Source organism: Geotrypetes seraphini, chromosome 2 (assembly GCF_902459505.1).
Source record: "Geotrypetes seraphini chromosome 2, aGeoSer1.1, whole genome shotgun sequence".
NCBI lineage: Eukaryota > Metazoa > Chordata > Amphibia > Gymnophiona > Dermophiidae > Geotrypetes > Geotrypetes seraphini.
In genome coordinates this window covers 397005930-397027692 of record NC_047085.1, presented here as the reverse complement: position 1 = coordinate 397027692, position 21763 = coordinate 397005930, and the positions used below count along the sequence as shown (strand labels likewise).

Below are 21763 nucleotides of genomic sequence, written 5' to 3'. Positions count from 1 at the left end.
GCAGCCAGAGCGCCAGCGAGTGAAGGAAATCACTCGCCGTATGCTCCGACCGCCATGATGCTGCTCTGATTCCTGTCAGCATCGCTCTGTACTGCTGTTGCCTACATCCAAGTTGTGGCAGAGACAACAGTGGAATAACAAAAGGGTCATGCCATAAAAGGTAGGCTTTTATGGCACCTTGATCTATCAAAGGAGTCACCAACTTGTGGTATCTGTAAAAAGAATGACGCCCTTTCTGAGCCACCTCATAAGCAGTGTTATCACGGTTATTAGCGGTATATAAGAATTAAATTAAATTAAAATTAAATCAGCCTCGGAGGACCAGGCTGCCAAACCATGGCTCAACATTTCCAGGCATATCTTAAAGAGGGTCAGCAACTATACTAAATGGGAGGATGATCTGGCCTCATCTAAATACAAATCCCCTCAAGTATTACCCCTAATCAAGCTCTCCCCCCCAAACAAAAACCCACCTCTTAATTGAAAGGACCTCCAATATCATTGACCCCCCCTCCAGGCCAAGAAACCCCCAGGATCTATCAAAACCCTCTCTAGGCCTTGGGGAGGGTTCATGACCTGGGGGAGAGGGTCTTCTGATATGTGTGTGTGATTGAGGGGGGAGGGGTGCATTTTCTGCCTCAGCTATTTAGCAGAGTTGCTGGTACCTTTAAGATACACCCAGGAACATCAGGCCTTGGCTGGGGTTATTTTACCAGTTGTGTCGTTTGTGGTGGGCACTCGGTGTTTAATGCAAAACATGTTATAGTATTTACATAGTAATAAGTTCCTTTACATACGTATGCATGTTTTACATAATACATACTGCAGCATAACCTAATTACTGCTGTATTAAGAGTGGCAAAACAAGCATTATAGCCCTTTACCAAATGTTAAGGAGCAAATAATGGTTAGTGCACCCCTCAAAAGTTAAAAATAATATATAAAAAATATCTTTGTAGCCTGCTACCCAGGTTTCAAGCACTGGGAAAGAGACTATCATTTAGCTGGCAATGCTGAACAAATGGAAGGCCTGGAGGCTCTGCAGTGGGGAGTCAAACTATATGACTGGCTGGTACCACAGAGTAGTTGGAAGGTTCTGGAGTCCTGCAAAAGACAGATTATAACCAGCTGCTCTGGTAGCTTTGGGATGAACAGAAAAGGGCAGTTCCCCAGAAATAGTTATTTGACGATCAGAGCTGGAGGCACAGAGGGGCATTGAGAGGATTGGGTAGTTGAGGGTGGAAAGGCCATTGTTTGTGTCAGGGGTCAGGAAGAGGGAATTTAAACTTGGAGGCCAGGAATTAGAGACTCCCAGACCTAGGATACACTGTGCTGCCAACATAATTAGCAGCTGCACTTATCACCTCCAGCTACCATCATCGCCAAAAATTAAACTGATTTCATGTGCATTCATAGTTCTTTCAAAATATTTTTAAAAATCATCAAGCAAAACTCAATTTATTATAATTTATTTGTAAACCTGAATAACAATTCAGGAGTCATCATCCTCCCTATCAAGTTTAGAAGCCTATAGCACTGCAAGCTCATTTTTACAGGGGAACTCCCTACAGAGTTTCCCTTTGTACTTTCATGCAAATGCAAAGAATGTTGACAAAAGCATCCCTGGGAATTTAAAAAATGAAATCCCCTGGGCATACCTCTGCTCCCTCCAGCAAATCCTGCCTCTTATTTTTCTGCAAGACAAACCAACACATGCTGTGGATGGGTGCATATATACTTTACTCATAACTAGTGAGAGAGGAGGTAAATTGTCCAAATGGGCCTTTTACATAGGTATAGGAGCATGATTTAGAAGGCTTTCCAAGTAGAATGACAAGGTGACAGAATTCATCACCATTCCCGTCCCCACGAATAACCACGGGAAACCATCCCGTGTCATTCTTTAGTGTCCATCTTAACCTTCTACACCAGCATTCTTCAATGCAAGGCTCGAGGGTCAGTGGTTCTGCCCATTCATTCTTCCCTCTCTCCTTAAAGAATGACACAGATATTATTTCCTGCAGTTATCCACGGGACGGGAACGGCGATGAATTCTGTCACCGTGTCATTCTCTATTTCCATACTAAACCAACAGCATTAAAACTTATTTTCAACTTATTTTTTGTTGTTAAAAAGTCTTCAGAGTGTGCCACATCACCAGCCAAATTTCTAAGGCTTGTTCAGCATATTGGCTTGTTTTTCCTCATCAGACTTTTTTACTTTTAAAGTGCTCCGTGCAATTCATTTACAGTAAAACCTTGGTTTGCAAGCATAATTCGTTCCAGAAGCATGCTTGCAATCTAAAGCACTCGTATATCAAAGCAAATTTCCCCATAGGAAATAATGGAAACTCAGATGATTCATTCCACAACCCAAAAACTTTAATACAAAATACTATACGTACTCGTATTGCAAGACCTCACTCTTTTAGAACAATGACTACACTCCTGCAGCGTCAGAGAGAGAAGGACCATCAGCTCAGTTGTGATGTGTGTATGCTGTATGTACTTGTATTGCAAGACATTGCTTGTATATCAAGTTAAAATTTAATCAAATGTTTTGCTTGTCTTGCAAAACATTTGCAAACCAAGTTACTTGCAATCCAAGGTTTTACTGTATATGTGAAACCATTTGATAAAATTTATACATGCTTCAACATTTCATACGTCTTCTTATTTTGAATAAAAACTTTAACGGTGATTTGTACTTGGCTTCGGCAGTAACTTTATCCTGCTTTTAGCATCAATCCTTAAATGTCGGGTGGGACCTGTCAGCTCGACATGTTTCGCCCAAAAAGGCTTTTTCAAGAACGAGTCCCCTGTAAATTTAAAGCAAGATGGTAAACGGCTTGCAATATCTTTTAAAAGTATACACTTCAATCTCACAATTCAATTACCCCTTTTATTCTGCTCCGCAGCATCCCAACAGAATATCTTTAGTTTTCGCTTCCTTAAATGAATGAATCGTAATGTACGTCATTGATGACACCAGTGGAAAGAGGAGGATTTTACATTAAAGCCATCCATTTGATCATCCCCAAGATACATAAGAATATCCAATGCCCCCCCCCCCCCCCCCCCCCCCCGGGGAGACCTATAGTGTCCACAAAAGGATCTGTGCTGGAACCACTCTCCCAATTTATAGATCACTTTCTTCAGCCAATCACGATGACTGTCCCTTCATATATAAAAGATTCTTCTCATTTCATTAAAATGTTACAGGATTTGGATCAGCTTCCAAATATTATTATTCTAGCCACCTTGGACATCACTTCTCTTTATACAATGATACCGCAATCAGCAGAATTGGAGACTATTAGATACCATCTGGAGGTGAGGTAAGAACCTTGCATAGCTACTGAATTTTTTATTCAATTGGCAGAGAATGGTGATTACCCAAAATTATTTTTGGTTTTCTAATCATTTTTACTTACAAACACAGAGGGTAGCGATGGGGGCCACTTTGGCTCCTTCGGTCGCTACCCTATTCATTGCCCAGATGGAAAGAGATTTAATTTTCCCAGACTCATCCTTCGGCCCAATGATTTTTTGGCACCAGTTTCTAGATGACATATTTTTTATATGGAATGATACAAATGACTTTTTGATAGACTTTGGGAGGTGGCTAAATAATTTGAATCCTCAAATCAAATTCACCATGTCACTGCTGTAGAGAAAATAGAATTTTTGAACATGCTGGTTTACAAGGAACAAAATATCTTAAAAATTACATTATATCGTAAACCAATGGAGAAAAATACATTGTTACGTTTCTACAGTCACCATCCCCAGAGATTGAAAACTAATCTCCCTGTTGGACAATTCCTTCGTTTAAGAAGTTTATGTACAGATGATGATTAATTTCTTAGGCAATCTAGAGTGCTGGAAGAAAGGATAGCCCTGAGTGGATATCCAAAAGAGCACATTAAAAAGGCTTTTCTTAGGGCTAAATATTCTAATCAGGATCTTCTTTTACAGGAACAATCACATGATGTAGAGGAAAGATTGGTATGTGTTATTCCTTATTATGATCTTTCACATGTACTAGTTAAAAGTATGAAAAAATACTGGCATGTTCTTCAAATTATACCAACTTTCACAGAATTCCCTATGAGAGATTACAACAGAGGTCAAAACTTGGGGGAAAGACTGTCAAAACACAGATATGAAGTAACCGGGAGAGGGACAGAGGATGGGAACCACAGTAGATGTGGACGTTGCCAGTGGTGTGATAAAACCATTGAAGGAGGTACATGGACTCTTCCTAACAGGGACATATCAATTAGAGCACAGAGCCAAACTATTAAATCATTAAATGTAGTCTATACTAAAACATGCCCCTGTGGTCTCATCTACATAGGTAGGAGCAGTCACCCGATTCATATCAGGCTAAATGAACATAAGTCCCGTATTATCACTGGGAATGTCCAAGCTCCGTTGGTCCAACATTGGTTGGATAAAGCTCACACTATGAATGAAATTCAATGGCGGGTTATCGATTGTATAAAAGGAGGGTGGAAGGGTGGTAATTGTGAAAAACGTCTTAATTACAGTGAACAACGTTGGATTTTTGCTCTGAACACTGTAACCCCTGGTGGATTAAACCTTGAGATCGAATGGATGACTAATGTAAACTCCTCCTCTTTCCACTGGTGTCATCAATGATGTACATTATGATTCATTCATTTAAGGAAGTGAAAACACACCATAGCCATCTTTTGACTAAAGATATTCTGTCAGGATGCTGCGGAGCAGAATAAAAGGGGTAATTGAATTGTGAGATTGAAGTGTATACTTTTAAAAGATATTGCAAGCTGTTTACTTGCTTTAAATTTACAGGGGACTCGTTCTTTTGAGTGAAACATGTCGAGCTGACAGGTCCCACCCGACATTTAAGGATTGATGCTGAAAGCAGGATAAAGTTACTGCCGAAGCCAAGTACAAATCACCGTTAAAGTTTTTATTCAAAATAAGAAGACATATGAAATGTTGAAGCATGTATAAATTTTATCAAATGGTTTCACATATATATGAATTGCACGGAGCACTTTAAAAGTAAAAAAATGTCTGATGAAGAAAAACAAGCCAATATGTTGAACAAGCCTTAGAAATTTGGCTGGTGGTGTGGCACACTCTGAAGACTTTATAACAACAAAAATAATTTGAAAATAAGTTTTAATGCTGTTGGTTTAGTTATGTGATTAAGTGATAGCATATGCAATTGTTTGGCTATACTGTATATTTGCACTATTAGTGTATTCTCTATTTCCAAGCACGAGCCTGTGAAAATTAGACCTTATGAACTCTCTAGAACAATGCTACTGTTGGGGAAAGCAAAGAGCGTAAGCACTGAGTGGACAGACAAAGATCATCCTCTCATCCTCCTTCCCTCTGGCTTAGGGACGAGGTTCATTCCTTTCATGGTGTGTAGAAAAACAACCCATGTGGAGACATTACCTCAGTCTCTCCAACATAGAAGACCCTCTACGATTTTATTTTTTTGGATCAACCAAGATCTCAGTTTCCTTATGTCCCAGGTAGGGAGCTCTGTTCCTTGCAGCATAGATTGTTACTCATTCCAGGAATACAAATTATTTGCCCAAAACTTTAAAACTTATTACCTGGCAAACTGCAGCACGAAGACGATTACTTATTTTTCATCCTTCACAATAAAAGTGGGAAAAAAAAAAAAGTCTTGCTTTGTGAGCAGGCTTTTCTATTCATATCTGTGAAAATCTAACTGGGAATTGGGGAGAAGGGGTTGCAATTTTTTTAGAATGCTTATCACACAAAGGAAGGAAGTGTAATAAAAAGGGTTGGGGAAACAAGAAAGAATAATAGAGATAAGAGGCAGGATACACATGATATTGGGGGAGGGGCTCCTTTGCTGAAATATATTTTGTAACTCAACTAGAGCTTCATAGTTCAGCAAGTAATCAAATGTATATAAATAAATATTCCCCTGCTTAAAAGCAGCAGAACCAAAACTGGCATAGCGAATTTGCAGACCTTTAAAATGTTTCCCTCTTTCCCTTATCAAATAATCTGAAGCACACACACATTCTAGACTGATAGGACAAGACACGAAAGGTTTTGTACAGAGACCAGGCAAACTCTAGAGCAGTTTCCTGTAAACTTTGTCGAGCTGCAGCACACTAAACGTAGTGGCTGCGGCTCGAAGCATCCGGAAGTGCACGGATGTTGATATGATGATGTCACACACATACATGATGTCATCACATCAATATCCGCGCATGCACAAAGGCCCTTCAGATGGGCCATGAGCCGCTAGTGGGGGGTGCCGGCAGGGAAGACGCGCAGAAAGGAGGCATGGTGCCGGCTGATTACCTACATCATTCAACATCCATGATATCCAGCAACACACTACAAATCTCACGAACTACTGCCACACTATTTCGATATTGTTCATTCTCTAGAATACCTTTAAATCTAAGATTACATCTCCTAGATCTATTTTCAAGATCTTCCACTTTTAATTGCAGTTTGTGGATAAGGCTAACATGGGCCTTCACCAAGCCCCGAGCCCCGGGCCATGTGATCCTCCAAGGCTGCAACCCGTGTTCCCAGCTTGAGCCTTAATTTCACCCAGCACTGTTTTCACATCTTGATGAACCCTAGTCACCTTCTGCTTGAGGTCTTACAACCAGGCACTTGGCATTCTCACTGTAGCACCCTCGATCTCTTCACCTGCACTTAAGCATTCCTCCTCTTCGGAGCCAGAAGACTCTGGTGCCATGTTTTTCCCTCTCTCGGCACAGCTCCAGATAAAAACTTTTTGCTTATCTCTTGTATCCGCTGCAAAGCAAAATTTTTCAAGCTTCTTACATGTAGCCATGATAAGATGCTATTTGCACATCAACGGGATGGATCTTCACTCAGTGAAAGGAGCATTTTTAAAGCTAATAACTCACAACCATGCAGAGCTCTGAGATTATGCTGCCATCCTGGGCTGTGGCATCACTTTCTTCCTCCCATGTCATTCTTGATGGCATCTAGCCGATGGGCCTTTGGTCTCCCCTGCTTCCTTTTACCACTGACCATTCTGAGTAGCACCTCCTTTTCTAGTGAATTTGGCCTCATCCTATGTCCAAAATATGTCAGTTTCTGTCTGGTAATCTTGCCTTCCAGGGACAACTTTGGGTTTATTTGATCAAGAAATCCCTGTTGGTGATCCTAGCTGTCCATGGGATTCACAGAAGTCTTCTCTGGCACCACAGTTAAGAGACATCAATTTTTCTTCTAACTGCTTTCATGAGTACAGTATCCATGTCTTGTAGCCATATGCTGTGATTGGAAACACAATGGCAGTGATCAGTCGTTTGATGGTGATTGAGATGTCCTTGCACTTCCATATTTGGTCCATAGGCTAACTTGACTGAGATGTCCTTGCACTTCCATAATTGGTCCATAGGCTAACTGATGCTTGATCTCCCATTGTCGAAGTGCCACTGCGATCAATGAGGAACCCAAGGAAAATAAAGCTGTTAACCACTTCTATTTCTTCATTGTTAATCTTTATGTGGACTTTCTTGTTGGCGGTAGTCATCATTTTGGTCTTCTTGATGTTCAGGTAAAGTCCCATCTTCTCGCTTTCTTCTTTCAGTTTCAGGATCAACTTCTTGAGGTCCTTCTCACTCTCTGCCAGCAGGGTAATATCATATCTGTGTATCTCAGATTGCTGATGGTTCTTCCGCCTATTTTCACCCCAACACTTGAAGCATCTAAGTCTAGCTGCCTCATGATTACTTCTGCACAGAGGTTGAAAAGGAGAGAGGATGCATCCTTGGCTTGTACCCTTTTTGATTTTGAACCATTCTGTATCTTCATACCTGGTTTGCACTGTAGCTTCTTGCTAGTGGTAGAGCAATTTGATTAACCTGATCAGGTGTGTTATGTTAATCAGGTTTTCTATTTTGTCTTTATCTATTCAGTTCAAGGTCAGATTACATTACAAGAGGTTAGGTCAGTTACCCAGGAAGTTACAATGGACAGTTTGACACAGATATTCAACAGAGTTACTAGCACAGGTAGATCTGTACAGTTATTAATACAGTTAGGTCATAGTTACAAATACATAGCTATAAGTTCAAGTAGGCCATCTTTGCCTCATCGTTATGCCCCAGGAGTTGTCTCTATTTAAATTACTGTGGGCCTTGCGGAGGCTATTTTTGGAACTGGGAGTTAATGTGGATTTGCTTTAAACAGAAAGGTATGAAACCTTACTTTGGCTTCTTATTTCTAATAATTTTTTTAAAAGGAGGGGGTGGAAGGCCGAATCAAATATAAACTGAGGCTAGAAACTTGGGTTATCATTGTAAACCGATCTACAAAGACTACATATTTTTGCTATAAGTTTTAATACATTATTTAACTTTACAATATCTCATTTTAACCTCATTGCTTCCCTGATATAAACCTTAAAAAAAATAAATAAATAAATAAATGTTGTATGTAATACCACACAAAAGACTGAGACATAAAAATGGATGAAAGTCACAAATCAAAGATAAAATCAAAGGTGCGCTAAGCGTTTTAGCGCAAGCAACGGATTAGCACGCGCTAGCCCAAAATCTACCACCTGCTCAAAAGGAGGCGGTAGCAGCTAGCGCGTGCTATTCCGTGTGTAAAGGCTCTAACGCGCCTTCATAAAAGGAGCCCTTAACATATAGTATAGCTGGAACATATATTTATTGTATTATATTCTGTAATATTTTAAATTTAAGAATAACCATAGATCAAAAAATAAAAATAGTACTCTGTTCTACATCTGGCGAAACTTAACCTCAAAAAACGACTCCACCTCTCCCCTCTCCCCTCCTTCCGCAAACGACTTAGCCAAATTTTTCAATGAAAAGATTTCCACCATAAGGAGCTCTTTCCCCTCAGCAGTCTCTTACAATTCTCTTCCTCCCAATGACTCAAACCCTATCCCAGCAGATAGATCCTGGACGACATTTGAACCCATATCTGAACCCCAGATCTCTAAACTCTGCCTCAGACTGAAATCCTGCAAATGCATCTTAGATCCTTTCCCATCCCACCTTTATGAAAACATTCCTGCACAGGCCATCTCCTCCCTTACGAGACTCATTAACTCTGCTCTACTATCAGGCTTGTTCTCCACAAAAATGGGCCACATTGCCTTGTCACCTATTCTGAAAAAAGCCGATCTCGACCCCTCCCTACCATCAAACTACCGTCCCATAGCAAATATCCCTCTACTTACCAAACTTCTAGAAACCATAGTTGCTACCCAGCTCTCCTCCTATCGAGAGATTCTCCATTCTTCACCCCTACCAACATGGCTTCAAACCCTGCTTTAGCACTGAATCCCTCCTAGTTTCCCTAATTTCAAAGGTACAACAACTACACTCACGTAACAAATTCGCTGTCCTACTACAATTCGATCTTTCCGCTGCTTTTGATGTCGTCCATCACAACATACTACTTTACCAACTTTCCGAGATTGGAATCGACTCCACCGTCCTAATGTGGTTCTCAAACTTCTTACGCTCCCGTTCCTACACCGTCAACACAAATGGCACTATGTCCACTCCTTGGACTCCATCTTGCGGTGTCCCTCAAGGATCACCCCTTTCCCCTATTCTCTTTAACATCTACATGTCCTCCCTGAAACTCTTTCAACTATCCCCCCTGGAAACAATCTACACTTATGCAGATGACATCCTTGTCCTCCTTGAGACTGACCAGAACCTCACCAACCTCCACAAAAACATTACAGCTTGCATAATGAGACTCCGTGCCTGGTCCCTCTCGGTACAGATGAAACTAAACGAATCTAAAACAAAACTACTCTGGCTCGGCCCAAAATTCGAACACCTGCCCACACTTTTCACACTACCCACAGGCGATACACTACAGCTCGAGTCCTCATGCAAGGTCCTTGGTATCACTATCGATTCCTCTCTCTCCCTCAATGACCACCTCAACTCCTTGGCAAAATCATGCTTTTTCAGCCTTCACATGCTGAGGAAAGCTAGATCCTACTTCAGCCAAAAACACTTTGCCATCCTTGTCCAATCCATCATCCTCTCCAAACTAGATTACTGCAACGCCATCTACTTAAATCTATCAAAAAAAAAGTATTCTAAGACTCCAGCTAATCCAGAATACTGCAGCCAAACTGATCTTCTCAAAACGCAAGTCTGACCATGCCTCCCCACTCCTTGCCAAACTTCATTGGCTCCCAATAATCTCCAGAATCCATTTCAAATGTTCCTGCCTGGCTTTCAAGATCATTCACGGAATCCTGCCTCCTCTTATCCCACTGTCTTTCAACTCCTCCAGTCCTGACTCCTCCAGAACTGCCCAAAGGCTTAAACTAGCCTTCCCCTCTCCACGCGGCATCCACTATTCAGGCAAACTGGGAAAATCCCTTCTCTTCAAAATCACAGGTCTTTGGAACGACTTCACCACCCTGCTGCGGAACCTGAGCTCCCTTCAGTTATTCCGCAAACAACTGAAAACCTGGCTTTTCAGAAAATTGTAGCTCTATCCTTCCCCCCTTTCTCTCCCCCCTTCTACACATAAGTTCATGTAATCCTTTTTCTTCTTCTCTACCCACTATTTTAAGTTCTTGTAAACCGTGTCGAGCTCCATTCTCATGGAGATGATGCGGTATATAAACTTAAGGTTTAGATTAGATTAGATGGAACATATATTTATTGTATTATATTCTGTAATATTTTAAATTTAAGAATAACCATAATACTGCTAGATAACTACTAAAATAGCATGCATTATTCATGTTACACTATAGAGGTAAAGCACAGCATTTAAGAGCAAACACAAATCAAAGACATGAAGCTGGAGCAATAGAACATAGCATAAAATTCAGCAATGCCATTACTGTGTAGGCAACAGAGAAAACGTTGGCACATGCACAAAAATATTTTCCTAGACTATCAATATTCCTTCTTCCTGCTGAAGAACATTTTGGGGTCCTTTTACTAAGGCGTGCTAGCCGATTTAGCATGTGCTAAATGCTAAGGCTTTTAGCGCGCGCCTTAGTAAAACGACCCCTTTGTGTTAACTAAAAGCTTAATTGCTGAAGATCATATCCTAAACTTTTGAAATTTTGGGGGTAGTCATATGCAGGATTTTGGAATCTTGGAAAAGTCCGAGTTCCAAAGTCCTGAATAAGAACTTGGCATGGGGAATTGAGAAATTGTTATTTATCCTGAATTTGAAAAGTATATGTTGATGGTGAAAATATGCCTAAGAAGTTGGAGGTTTCAATAATACATTGAGTTGGTAGTGTGTTCTTTGGTTTTTTTCCTTTCTTGCTTTTGAATCAAAACTCATTGTTCCAAGAGAAGATGGAAGAATTACAGAAACAAATGGCGGAATGGCGGAATTGCAAAGAAGAATGGAAGAAATGGCACAGCAACAATTTGTACAACAACAACAACAAGCTCAATCTTTTGAAGTTATGATTTGTGTTGCTGGTTTACGCCAATAGCTGTCTTATTTACTAAAGTGTTTACGAGCTGTGCTGAGGCTTAATTTGAACATATACAAGTTTTAATGGTATGTTTTGAGAATAACAGTTCAGATTATGCAAACCCTTCAACTTGCTAAAGAAAATTTGTAGCAATGGGCTTGGATTCACCCATGCCCAATGGCCACTTCAGTGCTACCACCTCCCCACCCGATGATCGGCACATCTGTCTCTCCCCCCGGCCGACCAACACTATTCCTACTGGCACAGTTCTTTTCCAGTCTGAAGCTGAGGCCAATGCTGGGGCCTTGCACATCTGCGCATGCTCAAGGCTTCTGCTGACTCCTTTCCGAGATGCTTGGTGAGGATGGGAACCGGCAGGCCTTGATCATGTGCAAATGCGCAAGGCCCCACTACGGCTTAACTCACAACATTGGTCGCAAGCTGCAGACCGGAAAAGAACAGTGCTGGTCGGCCAGGAGGAGGGACAGATGTCATTGGGAGGGGAGGTGGTAGCACTGAAGTGACAGTAGGGCAGGGATGAAAACAAGTAAGGTTAGTGGGTAATAATAATAATAATAACAACTTTATTCTTCTATACCGCCACAATCTTGTGACTTCTAGGCGGTTTACCGTCAAGAGAGCTGGACATTCAGCGAATTACAATATGCAGATAGTCAGAGGAAATACAGAGAGCAGATACTTTAAGAAAGCACGGATATAGAAATACAATTTGTTGAGCAAGAGTATAAGATATACAGTTTGGTAGGTAATGTCCGAGAGGACCTGTTTGGAATAAGCCGCACATTTCAGAAAATACAGCGAGAGATGAGAGGCCTGAAGTGCTGGTCGGGTGGGGTCAGGAACAGAAGTGCTGCTTAGCGGGGGTGGGGGGATAGATGTAATCTTCAGAGAGAGGGAGGGAGGGACTGAGTGAGGAAGCAAAAAAGATCAAGGCTCAAATATAAACAGAAACCCCCATTTTGGGGCCATTTTTTTGGCCTAAAATCTCAGTTTATATTCAAGTATATACAGTAGTAGTACATCAGGGAATCAAAAGCCTATTTTAATGCATTTTGAACTGTCTCTATCAGGGGTGTCCAACCTTTTGGCTTCCCTGGGCTGCATTGGCCAAAAAAAAAGGTTTCTGGGGCCGCGCAAACGCTGCAGCAAGACAGAGGAGGAAGCTGGCAAGACGGCAAACACCCGGGGGCAGCAGAGGAAAACACTGCATCGCTCTTGACCAGGGCCGCACAAAATACTTCACAGGGCCGCATGCGGCCCTCGGGCCACAGGTTGGACACCCCTGGTCTATATTAAACAGCACAATGTGAAAACATACAAGCTTTAGGCACACAGGAATACTGCATAACACTCTGGTAAAGCTGAATTTTCTTCTGACAGGAGATGAAACAAACTAAACTTAGGTAAAAGCTGCAAGAACTTGTGCAAACTTTTTCAAACATCTTATATCAGCGATTATGTTTTTACATGCAATTCTGTACAATATCCTATGGTGTTTTGGATGTAAAGCTCAGTTTACATCAAATCAACTGCTATAGTCCAATCTTCAACACAGCTGTCAAGAAATTCTAAACAGAGAGATACAGAATGAAACATCCTTACCCTTCCCTCTGAGCCCAAAGAGTCAAAACTATCACAGCTATCCTCCGATGACCCAGTCTCAGTCTCGGCAGGAACAGGGTCTTGAAATCCAAGAAACTCTTCATCATCACTGGGGGCATTAAAAATGTCAGCCACTTCCTTGGGGACCTGTTTCAGAAGAACCAAATGCATAGAAAGTCAAAATGCAGCTGAATCCAAATAAACATTTTGGAACCACAGTCTTAAGAAGATTGAATGATAAGTATTAGTACATGATTCTCGGTATGTGTCATGTTAGGATCCTCGGTATGTATCAAGTTACACTGTAACCTGTTAACTGTATATTATGTATGTTACATTCAAAAAAATTCAAGGAGTTAATGAAATATAATTACTTGTGTTAAATACTGAATACTAAAACATATCCACAAGTTCAATCTCCATTCAAATACACAAAAAGCGATTATAATAATAAATAAAGTGCATCAAGTGTTAATAAAGTGCTCAGTCACCAATGATTTTATCCTTATGAACATTTCCTTATAAGTTATCAATTGTATGGAAGGCAGGTTGAGGGACTCTATAGTGCAATGATGGTCCCTCAATACAACAAGCGCTTGTATTTTTAATGGTACCTTTGCACTTTTTGATTGGTGACTGAGCACTTTTATTAGCACTTGATGCACTTTATTTATTATTATAATCGATTTTTGTGTATTTACATAGTAACATAGTAGATGACGGCAGATAAAGACCCGAATGGTTCATCCAGTCTGCCCAACCTGATTCAATTTAAATTTATTTATTTATTTATTTATTTTATTTTTTCTTCTTAGCTATTTCTGGGCAAGAATCCAAAGCTTTACCCGGTACTGTGCTTGGGTTCCAACTGCCGAAATCTCTGTTAAGACTTACTCCAGCCCATCTACACCCTCCCAGCCATTGAAGCCCTCCCCTGCCCATCCTCCACCAAAAGGCCATACACAGACACAGACCGTGCAAGTATGTCCAGTAACTGGCCTAGTTCAATATTTAATATTATTTTCTGATTAAAAATCTTCTGTGTTCATCCCACGCTTCTTTGAACTCAGTCACAGTTTTACTCTCCACAACCTCTCTCGGGAGCGCATTCCAGGCATCCACTACCCTCTCCGTAAAGTAGAATTTCCTAACATTGCCCCTGAATCTACCACCCCTCAACCTCAAATTATGTCCTCTGGTTTTACCATTTTCCTTTCTCTGGAAAAGATTTTGTTCTACGTTAATACCCTTCAAGTATTTGAACGTCTGAATCATATCTCCCCTGTCTCTCCTTTCCTCTAGGGTATACATATTCAGGGCTTCCAGTCTCTCCTCATACGTCTTCTGGCGCAAGCCTCCTATCATTTCGTCGCCCTCCTCTGGACCGCCTCAAGTCTTCTTACGTCTTTCGCCAGATACGGTCTCCAAAACTGAACACAATATTCCACGTGGGGCCTCACCAATGACCTGTACAGGGGCATCAACACCTTCTTCCTTCTACTGACTACGCCTCTCTTTATACAGCCCAGCATCCTTCTGGCAGCAGCCACTGCCTTGTCACACTGTTTTTTCGCCTTTAGATCTTCGGACACTATAACCCCAAGGTCCCTCTCCCCGTCCGTGCATATCAGCTTCTCTCCTCCCAGCATATACGGTTCCTTCCTATTATTAATCCCCAAATGCATTACTCTGCATTTCTTTGCATTGAATTTTAGTTGCCAGGCATTAGACCATTCCTCTAACTTTAGCAGATCCTTTTTCATATTTTCCACTCCCTCTTCGGTGTCTACTCTGTTACAAATCTTGGTACCATCTGTAAAAAGGCACACTTTTCCTTCTAGCCCTTCAGCAATGTCACTCACAAACATATTGAACAGGATTGGCCCCAGCACCGAACCCTGAGGGACTCCACTAGTCACCTTTCCTTCCTTCGAGCGACTTCCATTAACCACCACCCTCTGGCGTCTGTCCGACAGCCAGTTTCTGACCCAGTTCACCACTTTGGGTCCTAACTTCAGCCCTTCAAGTTTGTTCAACAGCCTCTTATGAGGAACTGTATCAAAGGCTTTGCTGAAATCCAAGTAAATTACATCTAGCATATGTCCTCGATCCAGCTCTCTGGTCACCCAATCAAAAAATTCAATCAGGTTCGTTTGGCACGATTTACCTTTTGTAAAGCCATGTTGCCTCGGATCCTGTAACCCATTAAATTCAAGGAAGTACACTATCCTTTCTTTCAGCAACACTTCCATTATTTTTCCAACAACTGAAGTGAGGCTCACCGGCCTGTAGTTTCCTGCTTCATCCCTGTGACCACTTTTATGAATAGGGACCACATCCGCTCTCCTCCAATCCCCAGGAATCACTCCCGTCTCCAGAGATTTGTTGAACAAGTCTTTAATAGGACTCGCCACAACCTCTCTGAGCTCCCTTAGTATCCTGGGATGGATCCCGTCTGGTCCCATCGCTTTGTCCACCTTCAGTTTTTCAAGTTGCTCATAAACACCCTCCTCCGTGAACGGCGCAGAATCTACTCCATTTTCTCGTGTAACTTTGCCAGACAATCTCGGTCCTTCTCCAGGATTTTCTTCTGTGAACACAGAACAGAAGTATTTGTTTAGCACATTTGCTTTCTCCTCATCACTCTCCACATATTTGTTCCCAGCATCTTTTAGCCTAGCAATTCCATTTTTTATCTTTCTCCTTTCACTAATATATCTGAAAAAAATTTTATCTCCCTTTTTTACATTTTTAGCCATTTGTTCTTCCGCCTGTGCCTTCGCCAAACGTATCTCTCTCTTGGCTTCTTTCAGTTTCACCCTGTAGTCCTTTCTGCTCTCCTCTTCTTGGTTTTTTTTATATTTCATGAACGCCAACTCTTTCGCCTTTATTTTCTCAGCCACTAGGTTGGAGAACCATATCGGCTTCCTTTTTCTCTTGTTTTTATTGATTTTCTTCACATAAAGGTCCGTAGCCATTTTTATCGCTCCTTTCAGCTTAGACCAGTCTTTCCACTTCTCTTATGTCCTCCCATCCTAACAGCTCTTTCTTCAGGTACTTTCCCATTGCATTAAAGTCCGTACGTTTGAAATCTAGGACTTTAAGTATCGTGCGGCCGCTCTCCACTTTAGCCGTTATATCAAACCAAACCGTTTGATGATCGCTACTTCCCAGGTGAGCATCCACTCGAACATTAGAGATACTCTCTCCATTTGTGAGGACCAGATCCAATATCCCTTTTTCCCTTGTGGGTTCCGTCACCATTTGTCTGAGCAGAGCCTCTTGAAAGGCATCCACAATCTCCCTACTTCTTTCCGATTCTGCAGACGGAACATTCCAGTCCGCATCCAGCAGGTTGAAATCTCCCAACAGCAGAACCTCCTCTTTCCTTCCAAACTTTTGGATATCCACAATCAGATCCTTATCAATTTGCTGCGATTGAGTCGGAGGTCTGTAGACTACACCCACGTAGATAGAAGTTCCATCTTCTCTTTTCAGAGCAATCCATATCGCTTCTTCCTCTCCCCAGGTCCTTTGCATTTCGGTCGCTTGAATGAAGATTGAACTTGTGGATTCAAGACAAAGTTAGACAAGTTTCTGCTGAACAGGAACGTGTGCTGGTGGGACTAGTCTCAGTTAGGGTGCTGGTCTTGGACCAGAGGGCCGCTGCGTGAGCGGACTGCTGGCCATGATGGACCACTGGTCTGACTCAGCAGTGGCAATTCTTATGTTCTTATAGTATTATGTATGCTAGCCTGTAACCCATTCTGAGCTCTTTGGAGAGGATGAGATAGAAAATGAAAAATAAATAAATAGTGTAAGTTTGCCAATGAGTGTGGTGCCTTTTGCAGACAAATTATACTCAGCTAATCTTGCTGAATGTATTATAACACATTGCCTATGTGTGAAAGCCAAAGAGACACACGTTTCTAACCTATTTAACATACAATTTCTTATATCCCGTAATTTTCTACATGGAAACATAGCAGTTACGACCGATTGTGGTTACAATTAGTCAATGGTCACAAGATTACAACTCAAAAGACAATGTAGACAACTGGAAAGAAAATGGAGAAAAAGCGACCAAGAATCCACAAAAACAGCATGGATAGCAACAAACCGAAAGTACAAACAAAAACTGAAAGAAAAAAGAAGGACATACTACTCGAAACAAATTGGAGATGGACCCCAAGACTCAAAAAAGCTATTCCAGCTACTAAAAGTCCTCACAAACACAACACCATAAATAGAGAACAACAATAAGCCCCCATCTACAGCCACCCTTTTAGCTACCTACTTCAAAAACAAAATCGCAAATATCAGAGCCTCTTTCAACGGAACACCCTCACACAGAGACATAATTTCCACCAACAGAAAAAGAATCAGTCGCAGCAGATAGAACCTGGTCCCATTTCTCACCTATAGAATGGGCAGAGTTCAACAATCTTTATAATAAATATAGCCATGCAGCCTATGACCTCAACCATTGCCCCCCATACCTACTGAAAACATCAAGCACATTATTCCGCTCCCTGCTTCTACAATGGACATACTCATCACTACTAGAGGGTTATTTCCCACAAGAACTCAGCGAAATCATAATAACAGATATTAAAGGACCCTAAAGAAGCAACAGACCAACCATCCAATTACAGACCCATTGCCTCAATCCCATTGTACATCAAATTGATGGAAGGTCTCGTAGCCAAAACTTTAGCCTCTTACCTAGAAAATCACAATATACTCCACCCCACACAAGCAGGATTCAAAGCCAAATACAGCACAGAGACACTTCTAGGAACACTAATGGACACTGCAAGACAACACCTCAGTACAGGCAAGAAAATCCTGCTGATACAACTAGACCTTTCTGCAGCCTTCGACTTGGTAGACCACGACATGCTTCTACAAACTCTCGACTCAATAGGAATCTCAGGCAAAGTACTTGCATGGTTCAAAGGATTCCTACAATCAAGAACTTACAGAGTCAAAACAATGCAAGAAAAATCAGAACCATGGTCCAACCCCTGCGGAGTTCCCCAAGTATCACCTGTGTAGGAGTATCACCTACACTATTCAATATATACATAGCTTCCCTCAGCTACTACCTGGATAATCTTGGCATAATTTCATACAGCTACGCAGTTGACATCACTATTTTCCTACCCTTCGACCAACCAGAATCCATCATGACAAGCACAATACACAAAACCCTCGAATCAGTTGCAATTTGGATGACAGAGCACAAAATAAAACTTAACCCTGACAAAACAAATTTCATCCTACTAGAAAAAAAACAAAACTCCAACATTAACTAATCTTGTAATAAATTTGTTCTCATACCCGATATATACACTAAAATTGCTTGGAATCACAATTGACAGAGGCTGCACCATGCAACCCCATATGTATCTGACTTCTTTCTATGCCCCTCTTCCCTGTCCATCCAGCCTGTTCTTCCTCTCTCCTTTTTACATCATTCATTCCAGCTTCACTGCCTTCTTCATTTTTATCTCTCCTACACCAGATCTAGCATCTTTATCCCTCTCTCATTTCTATGCTGATAACTACCACCAGTGACTGATCTCATGTAAATTTGGCGAACCTCCGCAAACCTCATTTGTATGAGTGGTTCTTCGAGAATGACTAGTCTTTTATTAATCGTTAGATTTATGGCCACTACAGCAACCAGTCAGATTTTACAGGCGATATTAGAGAATCTGGCCCTTAATCTGAAACAACAAACAAACCCAACTTTAACAAAGAATTCATTCCGGGTCTTGAAGGTAAGATTTGAGTCTAGGATAAAACATAGGATAGAATTTAGATGTTTTTTCAATCATAAGATTCTCTCATGTGGCTAGTGTTAGGGTCTGATTTGAAAGGGGGTCATGATCACCAAACCAGAGTACTTTAGTCTTTAGTTTGTTGAGTTTGAGAAAGTTTTTCTAAGTCCACGTTCTGCATCCTCTATGATCTTTGCTAGATAATGCAAGGTGTCGTCAACAGAGTTCTTGGCTAAACAGACAAGAAAAATATTATATGCATAGGAAATGTTTGAATATGGAGGATGGCAGAAGTTCCTTCCAAAAGGTACTCATGTATAGATTAAATAAGAAGGGAGACAGTGGGAATCCTTGTGCTATTCCACAAAAATCAGCCCATTTGTGGGGCCTATCACCTCTATGCACTTTGTAAGTCCTATTTTTTAGGATTTCTGTAAACCATTTTAGCAGTATTTCTTGTAGTCCTAGTTCACTCAGTCTTATAAGTAGAAGGGAATGGTAGACTGCATCGAATCAGCCGAAATGTGAAACTGTAGCAAAACTGTCTGTATGCCTTTGCTTAGATAAGATTTTGCTGAGTTCAAGTAGCATTCTTTTGGTGCCATGTGTTGCTCTAAAGCTATGTTGTGAACTATGAAAGCCTTCTGTATGGTTTATAAAGTCTGTTCAGTGTTAACACAGAGTTCTAGTAATTTAGCTAGCCATGGTATTCCTGTGACAGGCTTGAAGATTTCGACCTTAGTCAAGTTTGACCCCAATGCTTTAGGTATAGGGGGGTCAAGGCAATGGCCAATAGTGTCTCTGGATGGATACCTCCTTCTGCAGAGACTGATAAAATCTGTCAACCAAGATAGAAAACCTGAAGGGGTAGGTTGTTTGTTTGGTGGGGGGATTGGGGGGTTAGCATATTTGCTGGGCAAACATTTTATGCTATATGTTATATTAGGTTTTCTATTCCACTTTTACCTATTCGGTTCAAGGTCAGATTACATTACAAGAGATTGGGTCAGTTACCCAGAAAGTTACAATGGACAGACTGACGTGGACATTCAATAGGGTTGCTAGTACACGTAGATCAGTATACTGTAACTATTAATACAAGTACAAGTAGGTCACTGTCGGTTCTTTGTTTTGTCCTGGGAGCTGCATTATGATCATGTCCTGGGAGTTGCATTATGAACACGTCACCGACTGCTATCGTCAACTGCATTGGCTTCCGGTTAAAGCACGGATTAAATTTAAGTTCGGTTGTATTTGTTTTAAGGCATTAACAGGTCTAATCCCAGAGTATCTTATGGAATCTTTCATCATTACAAATTCTAAACATTCTAGAAAATCTCACTCACTATTCTCGTTCACTTCTGCAAAGGGATGCAAATATAAGAAATTCCAGGAACGATTGCTGTCCTTCCAGGCAGCCTCATGGATTAGGGATCTGACTCACATATTCACATTCACACTTTCAAATTCGTATCAACTATTTTGACGTGCTTTAAAGATGCATCTTTTTACAGAATCTTTTGGAAGTCAGATCCTGGTTGTTTATTCATTTGTATTGCTAATCTCTGTGAACCGCATAGAACTCAACAGTATTTGCGGTATACAAGTGAGTTGTTATGTTATGTCATTAGACAGTTTAGGAATGTTTTACAATTACTATTTCAGTTACTTCAGGGTTGGCTCCCTGTCTTGGTACAGAAATGCTTTTAGAAGTTTTCTGAACCTGAGGTAGTATAGTCACAAAATCATAGTGTAAAAGGTACAGGCAGTCCTCAAGTTACAGATGCCCAACTTAAGTTTGACTCGTACTTAAGAATGCAGTTGCGGCTTCATTTGATTTCACTGAGCAGTATTTCCGGTGGCATAGACTCCTACACTTCTCCTGCAGCAGATTCAGGAATGATGCATGACCACATTAAGACTAATGTGTTGTTGTGCATGCTTTACCTTAGAGCAGGGGTGTCAAAGTGGGTCCTTGAGGGCCGCAATCCAGTCGGGTTTCAGGATATCCCCAATAAATAAGCATGAGATCTATTTGCATGCCCTGCTTTCATTGTATGCTAATAGATCTCATGCATATTCATTGGGGGAAATCCTGAAAATCTGGCTGGATTATGGCCCTTGAGGATCGACTTTCACACCTGTGCCTTAGAGCAGGGATCTCAAAGTCCCTCCTTGAGGGCCGCAATCCAGTCGGGTTTTCAGGATTTTCCCCAATGAATATGCATTGAAAGCAATGCATGCACATAGATCTCATGCATATTCATTGGGGAAATCTTGAAAACCCAACTGGATTGCGGCCCTCAAGGACAGACTTTGAGACCCCTGCCTTAGAGGGAACACTGGTTAGGGACAGTTGGCCCTTTTGTCAGCTGGGAGCAGAGATAAGCAGTGAGAATCTTAAAATCTACAAGTTCCGAGTTACATACAAAACTGACTTAAGAACAGCTTTAAAAATGTAACTCGTTCTTAATCTGGGGACTGCCTGTAGTTGGTTCCAGCATTTTGCTACTTGATATTGGATAGATAGGGTAATTTGTCTGGTAGACTTTATACTATTGCATGCTGGAAATTTTAATTGGAAAAGATTTCTGATGGAATATCTGTTGGAGGTACCCTGGAGTAGGACAGTCAACTCTGTTAGGATCTTAAAGGCAGCGATGAAAAATTTAAACTTGATCCTTGCGGTTATCGGCAGCCAATGCAGTTTCATTTAGTAGGGTTGCAGGTATTCTGATTTCCGTAGTCCATATACGAGTCTTACCGCTGCATTTTGAGCTAGTTGTAGGTATGATAGTAACATTTTAGAGCAAAGAACTAGCATTATATTACAGTAGTCTAGTCGAAATAGGATTAGGGATTGCACTAAA

The 21763-nt window shown here is 41.2% G+C and overlaps 1 protein-coding gene across 3 annotated transcripts in view; it reads right to left on the bottom strand.

Annotated features, from left to right (window-relative positions):
• CDCA7L (cell division cycle associated 7 like) overlaps positions 1 to 21763 on the bottom strand; it is a 152751-nt gene that overhangs the window by 60856 nt on the left and 70132 nt on the right. For all 3 annotated transcript variants that reach the window (XM_033930899.1, XM_033930897.1, XM_033930898.1), the window contains exon 2: positions 13108 to 13254. In XM_033930899.1, coding sequence (XP_033786790.1) covers positions 13108 to 13254 — 147 coding nt within the window. The remainder of the gene's footprint in view (positions 1 to 13107; positions 13255 to 21763) is intronic.